General features: G+C 37.2%; 1 protein-coding gene across 1 annotated transcript; it reads left to right on the forward strand.

The window, feature by feature from the left end:
- The first annotated feature begins 747 nt into the window (after positions 1–747).
- adad2 (adenosine deaminase domain containing 2) lies at positions 748–9890 on the forward strand. Its single transcript, XM_007552954.1, has 11 exons — positions 748–1050; positions 2289–2457; positions 2972–3113; positions 4016–4151; positions 4496–4624; positions 4698–4848; positions 5240–5410; positions 5569–5783; positions 6142–6376; positions 8649–8781; positions 9589–9890. The coding sequence occupies exons 2-11, from the start codon at positions 2303–2305 to the stop codon at positions 9697–9699; spliced, it is 1578 nt and encodes a 525-aa protein (XP_007553016.1). The 5' UTR covers positions 748–1050; positions 2289–2302; the 3' UTR covers positions 9700–9890.
- Positions 9891–9962: the final 72 nt, after the last annotated feature.

Genomic DNA, 9962 nt, shown 5'->3' on the forward strand with positions numbered 1-9962 from the left:
TCCAAACAAACTCAGAGTCTCAATGAAATTATGTCAAAGCATTTTAAATGTGTTGGAAGGGTCTACTCAAAGTCCAGACTTAAATTCAATCAAGAATCTGTGGCAAGATTTTAATATTGTTGTCAATAGACATTTCCTATCCAATCTGACTTAGAAGGAGGAGTTTGATGAGGATAAATATTGGCAAGCCACAGAAGACTTACAGTCGTATCTAAAGTTGCTCTATAATGAATTGACTCAGGAAGGCTGAACACAAAGATATTCTTCTCTCATTTTTTCATATCTTCACAACTATGCTCTGCTTTGTGCTGATCTATCACATAACATCCCAGTGTGCAGCCATGCAGGAGCACACCCAGCCACAGACCGATATTACTTGAATGGGATTTATCTTTGCTGGTTTCCAATATGCTGGAAGTCTCTCTCTAGGCGTTTTTGTTGATAGGGTAAATTTGACAGATAAAGTTACCAGAAAACCTCTTTCAGGGTCTGGTTCTATGAGTTTCGTATGTCAAACTCAACGTTGAATAAATTGTAGTATTACTGAAATTTTAGATATTTTATTTCAAGACAAAACATGCAGGAATATCACTTTTTTTGTATTTCTTTTTCAAGAAGTCTTTACAAGAGTAAACATCATTCACAATTTTGAAATTAATTTCCTTTACTTTTTGTGGGAGTGGGGAAAAAACACATTTAACTCAGCTTTTATGTGTAATGTTCAACCCACGTAATTTGAATATGTAGGAATTACATTGGCTCAATCTGATTTCATGTTTGAACCTGTATTTGTCTTTTTATATTGATGTAAACTGTTGGAAATGCAGATGTACCCAATTGATCTGCATATAATATCTTAAATTCAGAGACTGACGGGCATTTTAATAAAAATAAGTTAAACTTGAAATGTTTTTAAACGAAGAATGACGTTTAATGAACAGTTTCCTTCCTGTACCGTAAGGCTGCCATTTTGACCTTCTACCAGCAACTTCGCAGAAACAAGCGGCTCGTCTCCTGTTTTCAGTGTCGAGGAATCATTTATTTGTCCAGGTAACATTTGAACTGCATGTCCAGAGGTTTCAGAGTTAGCAAAAACTGCAGAGTCATTCAGACTTTTACGTTTTAAATGTCAGAGATAAACGGTGCCTCTGTGGCGGAAATATTTAGCTTGTTAGCTTAGCAGCATCGGGGAGCAACTTCAATCATTTACTGGTGGGGATAAAATACCCCGAACATTTAATCATAGACAAAGTTAGTAGTTTTGTTTAACATGTGAAGTGGCGAAATATGTGAGTTTTTATTTGAGCTTTTAGCTTTTGTCCTTGCAGCTTGTTTTGGCTAGCTGCCCGAAGTTGGCTAATAAAGTTCAGATCAAAAATAGCAACCATGATAGAAAAGTACTGAGTTTAAGGGAATACTGCGGCAAGTAAGTATTGTTTTCATATGCCAGTATGTGCTTTGACATTTATATTTTTATCTTTAATGAAAAATATGTAATAATCTTGCTTGATTAATGTATGATATGTTGGTCAGTTTTTGGCCTTAACCCACATTTTACTAACTCTAATAAAAGATTTTAATACAGGATCGTACACACTCTTCACCAGTCTGGAAAATATTTAATTTGTTTTCAAGTCAGATAGAAAAACAAATTATGTTATTGAAAATTTGTTTTCTGTAATTAATTGACTGAAAGTTGTCCTTCCTGATAAACTTGCATGATTGCTTTTTCTGTCTATTGCTTCTTTCTTGTTTTTTACTTGTACGTGTGCTTACCTTCCTTTTCTTTCTGAAAATAAACATTCAATTCATATTTGTGATTTTATGTTAAAATCATTTGGTGAAAATGTTGTTTGAACAGTTGCAATTTAGCTGTGCTACCCAAGGTAGGCTCATTTTTAAATGGAGGACCATAAAAGCGTGCTGATGAATGAACAACCCCTCCAAAGGAGAGCTAAGCGAGCATTAAGCTGTTTTTAAAAGGCCCATTCAGCTCCAGGAAAATCAAGCCTGTTTTTATTGGACCAAAATAACATTTTCTGCCGCTTTCTTGCAAATTGGAGGTGAAAGATTAGCTGCTGAATGGAATTTAGGGAGTTTTCTCTCTGGGCTATCAACAGGGATTCTTGAAAATCCACTTTGCTAAAAAATGTTATTTAGAGTGGCAGTCCTGTCCAACAATCGATTTTTAAAAATCCACTCTTGAAACTAGTGTTTTATCATTTAGTCTGTTATTCTGGCTGTTCAAATGCGTAACACTAACTCCAGTGTTGTTCAATTTCCTTCAGGCTCCTTGACAAACATGTCAGATCAAGAATTATTTAAATACAGCCCAAGAGGCGGTGGTGCAATGTTTAGGTCCCTAAAACCTGACTTTGAGCCAGGTTTGCACCATCATCCTCCTGAAGTCCACCTGGCAGAGGACGCAGCAGTTCATGGCAGCACAGCAGGACTGAGGTAATGAGATGAAGAGTACATTTCTCTTTTGTTGCTTTGTTGAGGTGGAAATATTTGTTGACGTCACATTTTAATTATGGTTCAGTTAATTATTGTTTGTTTTGCAATGTAGTATGTAAAAAAGTACTTGTACTAAAAAGGAGCAAAGTTTATACAGCGAATGTATGCTTGTCTTCTCAGGTTTTCCTAATCTTGCTAATATTCTAACAAATAATTTAAACTGAAACCAAAACAACTGAAGCAATTATTGTATTTACTGAAATCAATTTGCATGAAATGAGGTCATTGATTATTGTTCGACTCTTACTTTTATACGGATTTGACAGATTGACGTTTTGCTCCTTAACTTATATATATATATAAAAAAAAGAGTATTTTAAACTTGTTTTTGTTTCAAGTCTACCTTTTAAAATTGAAACTATAAAAGGAATGGAAATCTCCCTGAAAGTTTTAGTGAGTTCACCAAGCAAAACAAAACATGAGGTTTAACATTTTGATTCTTTTCGCTTCGTAGAAATGATGCACTTGCTGCAGGAGGCTCAAACCACAAACAGGAGTCTGATGTTTGCGAAGGTGACGACGGATCAAACGAGACATCTCCCATCCTCATCAGAAAAAATCTGTTCGATTCTGATGACTTGTCCGTGGAAAATGAGGTAAAAAAACAAAACGAATTTTAAAAAATCAGTGAGAAAGACTTCCAGAACAGCAAATGTCCAAATATATTTATATATTTCATGCAGAATGAAGATATATTTCATTTAGAGAAAGAAGAAAACACAGACATGTAAACATCAATCTGCATGTAGACAAAATTTGTCACAAACTACAGACTCTAGTTCACCACATCCAACGTTTGGTGTGCCTGAAGAAAAGATAGAAACTCGAGCTTCTGATCCTAATTCATTTTAGCAATCACACCAACTCTCCTTCTTAGGACTAAAGAAAATGTCACACTGAATACCATAATTAACCCACACACTTTGTGCTTGGCAGTTTTTTGGGGTTTTTTTTCAGGATGTTTGTGCCAAAATTTAAATGGTGTTTTGAACATATTTTATAGTGAGAATACTACCAGAAATAAAAAGCCATTACCATTAAAAGCTGCTGCCAGATTTCTAAAGCTGTGTTTGAAGTGGAGTTCTGGGATATAACGAATCTTATTTAAAAATACAAGTGTGATTAAAAATAAAGTATGGAAACTCAAACATATAAAACTGATCACTGTAGTATTATGTGCAATGATTTTCTATTTTTAAAAATGTCTATCAGCATAAAGATTTTGAAAATGTAACTTATAAAAGGTATCAAATTTTAATTTAAAGAGGTGAAAGAGGAAGAAAATTGGCCAGGAAGGAGAAAACATTACAAATAAAGTTCTGTTTATCTTTTCTGAGGATATTGCAGTTGCTTTAAGTTTATCTTGAAGTACCTTAATTCACACACAGGACAAGTTAATCTTCAGTATTTTAATATCCGTCACATATGGCCATTATTGACCGACTGTAGAGAAAGAAGAATAAAGGCTGAAGCTTTTTGCTTGGTTTCCTTGTTTCAGGATGAAGATTTTGAAGAAGCAGCGGTTTTCTCTCTCCGCGGTTTGTCTCCCACTGCAAGCACAGACTCAGATGAAGAGTTTCTAGTGGACCAGCTCAAGGATCTCCAAACCACATATGAGAGTACTGAGACTGAAGGTGGAGTTCTGTCTGTGTAGAAGTGAAGTAACGAATGAAGTGTCAGTGTGACCTGTTGTTCAGTCATCTGCAGCTTGTCTATAGAGCTGCTGGCCTTTGTCTCTTTGTCCTAAAGGGAGTGAAGAACTGGACGCTACTTTCAAAATGTAAACTTGACCACATTTGAGTCCTTTTGTCTCACATCTCTGTTCCTGTCCAGAACTTTTCCACTGATGCATTTTTTTAATAACTTATTTCAAAGGAACTAGCAGCAGCAGATTTCTACATTAGTCCTACCTGTACAGTCAAAGTCCTATTCGGCAGTAATGATGCCTGACAGTTTAGACCTTTGGCTTTTCTCATAGTTTGGCAAATGGACTGGCACAAGAGTCACATGGCAGCGTTAAGCAGCGAGAAGTTCGACGTCCTCCTCAGAATGTATCCAGATTTCTACGGCTGTAAAAGTCACATGGCAGCATTCGTCCTGATAAGTGGTGAGCTTCCGGCACACTATGGATTTAATGATTAAAAATGTCTCGCTTATCGAATCGTTTAACTTCTCCACAGAGGTCGTGGATACAGCAGGTCGTCCGTGTCAGCAGTATAAGGTCGTGGCGATGGGAGCGGGCCGCTCGTGCTGCAGCGGCTGGCTGTCCTACAGCGGCATGATGGTCCACGACTGCCACGCCATAATCATCGCCAGAAGGGCTCTCCTGAGGTGCTAAATGCCCCTTTGGTGAATTAATAATTGTCTCATGCAAGTCTTTAGAGAGCTCATTGTTAAGTGTTGAATTGGTAGAGTGCTCAAGATGGAAACAGCCTTCCCCTATCCTGTTATGTAAAAGATTTATCCACCCTTCCATCGTATATATGTCCTTCTGTTACCTTTTTATCCATTTTGCTTTCTATGATCCATCTACTCTTTTTAGCTTTTTCATCCAGCCTGCCAGCCTTCTGTCCTCCTGAAATGTTTCAATGTATTTCTTTAATATTCGGAGTGAAGCTCAGACTGGCAGACTAGATCAAAGTGCTCACTTTGCTGCTGATAAGTGCATGTGATTCATTCAAGACTCTGTTGTGGAGAAATATTTTTTCTGGCTTCTGTTCAGGTTTCTATACAAACAGCTTTTGCTGTTCTTTGAAGCCGATCCAACAACCAAGCAGAGTTGTATTTTTGAGAGCAGCACCGACAGTCATCAGCTGCAGCTCAAACCCAAAATCAGCCTCCATCTCTACACCAACCGGTGCCCTGAGGGAGCTGCTAAGAACTTCTACTTCAAGTAAAGCTGACTATTCAGCATTCATCTTTTTTTTATTATTCTTTTAGAAATTTGACATATTGGAGATGAATACCTGACAGCACTTGTGATTCAGAAAATCATTTGCTCTTGTTTTGAAGATCCTCTAAATGACTAATATTACGTAACTTGATGTTTAGGAGCTCGGGGAACAACTGTTGGACCAATTTAAAACTACAGTACCACGCCAAGGGCCTGCTGGTGCCAGTGGCTTACCTGGACCCGGGCCTGTGGGGCGCCAAAGTGTGCTGCGTCTCCGGCAGTGATAAGTTATGTTGCTGGACCGTCATTGGAGTTCAGGGCGCATTATTGAGCCACTTCATTCAGCCGCTTTACATCACCACCATAGTGCTAGGTAAAGTCATTTAACTTTATATTTTATAGTTAATTTAAAACATGTGGTTGTATGCATTTTATTTGTACGTTTTGCATGTGAAGGTTTATGAAAATGTGTTGCTGTTTGATGAGTTTAAAGGATTTTATAAATTGACACATAAAGTATTCACAAGCTTGAATTTTGTCACATTACAACCTCAAACTACAGTTAATTTTATGGGATTTTGTAAACTTTTAATTCTAATCAAACAAAGTTATTTGCAAGGTAGAATATAGTCATCAAATTCTTAATAAAGCCTCTTCATAGAAGTTAAGATGACTTGTGCATTTATTAGATTAGTCGTCTTTCCATTTAAAGCTGACCTGCTTCTGTTTAGGAGGTCAGAGGATCTATAATGAGGAAGTATCTGACATCACCAACAAGCGACTGGGTGATGGATGGGAAGGGATTCTGCCTCTGTCCTACAAGAAACAGGACATCCTCTTCCTGCCCGGCGACTATGTGGGGCCGGCGGAGACGTCCCAGATGCACGACAACCTCAGCATCAACTGGTGTCTTGGAGATGAAGACATCGAAGTTCTGGACAGCAGCAAAGGCGTTGTCGTTGAAGGGTGATGTCGTCTTTTTGTTCTCACCGTTGGATAAAAGAAATGTGACGTTATTATTAATGCTCTCCTGTAGCTTTCCTTCCTGAAGTTACTACCTGCTAGTGGATGTTGGCAGAAGGCTGTACTTGTTTTACTGGTCCTGTATGACCCGCGGCGCCTGCCGTCTTCCCACTGACAGAACCGGATCGGCCACTTCTCACACATTATTCTGCTGCTTGTCCAGCTTTACTCCATTAGGCTCTACAGTTAACCTCGAGATGACACCAATAGGAGGCGCTAGCAAACCCCGGGAATCTCATGTCCTGCAAAAATACAAAACCTTACCACATAATTTTGGTCTAGTTTCTAGTGTAAAAACCTCTGTACAGTTGAAATAAGTCTAAGCTAACTTGCCTAAGTAAATAATTGATTGATATTGGTGAACAAGTTCTAGTCTAGTAATTTCACTTATAACAAGACATTTTTCCCATGTTACAAGTGCAATAATCTGCCAATGGAAATGACACTTTTTCATTAATGTTAAGGAATTATTCACTTAAAAAAAGCTCCTAAATCTTGCTTAAAGGTTATTTGTAAGTTAGTTATTTTTATTTAAAGTGTACTAAGATGTTTGAACTACAAACTAGATCAAAATACTTGGTAAAATCTTGTGTTCTTTGCATAAAATAAAAAAAAAATTGTAATTTCTTTTTTTAGAAGTAATGCATCAGTCAATTTACCAGCGATGGAGATCTATCAATTTGCTCTTTGTTTAGCAGTTTGAATACTCCACCATAGTCCAAACCACCTGAATGCACCAAAACCGATTAATCCTAGCTGCCATTTAATGACCTTCATCTGTTCTGTTGTGTATAAATGTTTAAAAAATTTACAAAGTATCTGAAATTAAAGCCTTAAAATGGCATCTTCACTCACTGACTCGAGGCGGTTAAAGCTACTATTAAGAAGCTGCTATTGCTTGCTAGCTCGCTAGTTTGTTTGCATCTTTCATAGATAAGTGTAAATTTATCTGCTGGCTGATGTTCATCCTTGCTACTGGCTCACTTCTGTTGCCAACCCATACAAAGCTCGATGCTTCCTGTGCAGAAGAGTTTGGCACTGATTGGGTTAAGGCTTTAGAGAGCCATATGCCATGTGGAAAGCACAAAGCTGCTGCCAAGAGCTGCACAAAACCCCCAGACATTTTACAGTTTGTCTCCTAAACAAAATGATTTGCTTTGTACTTGTCTGTTGTGATACAAGTTGTAAATTTTATTCATAATGGTTTTAAAGACTCTTAAAATACAGTTGGTGAAACTCTATTTAATAAGAAATAAATAAATATTTTTTTAATTTAGCCACTATATGTATGTAGGGACCTGCCTCACTACTTTGGTTTGTTTGTTTGTTTGTTTGTTTTTTGTACGTTTACATTTAATTATTGACTGACAGAGTTTTGACAAATGAGTTAATGTATTAGGGACCTTTTGGACCAAAAGAAAACTGAATTTAATCCAGTAAAATCCTGATGGACCATCTCTAAAGCAGTTCATTGTTTCTTTTTAAACTTTTTCTTGAGACCACATTTTATGACTTATTGTATGGACACTTTTGGTATACATTATTTTTCTATAGTTGCATAAAACTTTAAATATTTAACAGTGTGAATAGAAATATCAATGTGAACATTCTAAATGTAACAAAATAGTTAATGAAGATTATATACATTTATGATGAAAATAATAACCACAATAACGCATAATAGAAAAAATTAAATAAGTGAAAATGCATTGTAATAAAAATATTCAATACCTGTTCTAATAAAACCAATAACTTATTATAGATTGTAGGCCTGCCGTATTCTGCTACTAGAGTTTGTTCTAATATATGGCTGCGGTTTCTTATTCTTATCTACGTTTTAAAAAAGTCATAATGGTCTCCTCGTTGGGTTCCACTTCATTTCTTCCAGCCACAGTAAGTGCTGCCTGCAGGAAACCTCCTCTTTTCTTATTCAGCTGGAGAAACGCCACACGGCGCTTTAATACTGTAAAAGTATTTCAACACCCCGATGTGCTGGAGCAGAGGCATTTTTCTTTCAAATGGAGGTTGAAGACATTAAGAATTGTGCCCTAAATGTGACACTGCATTTAATGCAGTTATGATTGTAGTCTTTAGGCAAAATCAAGCTCCCATTTCATCACTCTGTCCTCTAACAGCATTAGAACAAGCTTATTACTGCTCTGCTAATACCTGACTGGAAATATTAATATTTCTTGTGGTCTAATTTGTTTCCTAGCTCTCCTTCTGTGAATGGGCCCAGCTTCACCAGCAGACTTTGCAAGAGAGCCCTCTACAGTTATTTCCAGCGAGTTGCACTGCTGGGTGGGCACAGCTACCTGGTGGAGCTGCCCACCTACCACAGCGTCAAGGTGACTGGACTGCTCTCAGATTTTGTGCTGCTATTCTGATGTCATTAAAAGTGATAATAAGAATTATTTATTTATACTGAAACTTGACGTCATTAACAGTGATTGTGTTTTTTGATCATTTTACGGCCATAAAATAAATAAATTGTGGTTTATCTTGTGTAGTTTTAGTCAATGGGAAATGGAGAGTTCCTCCTTAACCCATTTACGCCTGAATTTCAAATGTCTGCCTATATATTTCTTCCTTATTTTAATTTTAAGTAATTATTTAAATGTCCTGTGAGATGATATATTTACCCATTTATCCTTAACAACTGGAACTTTCAATATCCAGCAAGTTATTTTCGCAATTTACCGTCTATTAAACGAGTGACCCCTGGATTAATTTCACTCTCTGCAGCTGCAGCTGTGAAATTACAGTATTAACCCGATATTGGCTGGAAAGTGCAACGTCTCCCCTTTCAGAATTTTTCAGATAGCGCCAAGTGTGGCGGAATTACGGTACTGCAAATTTGGATGTGTCGCCGGCGACATGTTCCGGTTTAGAAAGGTTAATGAAAACTTAATTTTGTTCAAGTGCATTAGCTGAAAATGTTCAATTATGAATGGAGTGAATGGCTTTAATGGTTTGAAAATTCACTTAATGTCTTTAGGAAATAAGTACAGTTGAAGGAAAGTTTAAAAGTGAGGGCAGGAAAGCACAACACTGTAAACTGGTACTATTGTATTTAGGATTCATATGCTGTTCATATGATTCCCAGCTGGTATCTGAAACGACACTGAATGTTTTGTGTTGGTCTTTTTCCACAGGTGGAAGCTACCATCTACCAGACGGTGAAAGATCTGATCAAGCAGCGCTTCCTGAGCAACCAGGCCGGACCTTGGAATTCAAAAAAGCTGGTGGATTGCTTCAGCGCTTAAACACGTCTCTACAAACGGGGTTAGAAGTTTATTGAAGCTCATCCCGAGATTGGAGTTATTGTTCTTTTAGTGCTTTTATTTGCATGTTAGTTTGAAAAGTAATTGTTTTGTTTGGTTGTTTGGCACTGGAGCTTTCAGTTTGTGTAGGTGTTTATGGAAAATAAACAAGAGCCGACTGTTTGCAGAAGAAATCAGTTTGCTTGATTTGTGGGTGGAAATGCTTTACTTAAAGGCTCAGGTTTAAAATGGGGAAGATTTTCTCT

This window comes from Poecilia formosa, unplaced genomic scaffold (genome assembly GCF_000485575.1).
Source record: "Poecilia formosa unplaced genomic scaffold, Poecilia_formosa-5.1.2 Scaffold3, whole genome shotgun sequence".
Classification (NCBI taxonomy): Eukaryota; Metazoa; Chordata; class Actinopteri; order Cyprinodontiformes; family Poeciliidae; genus Poecilia; species Poecilia formosa.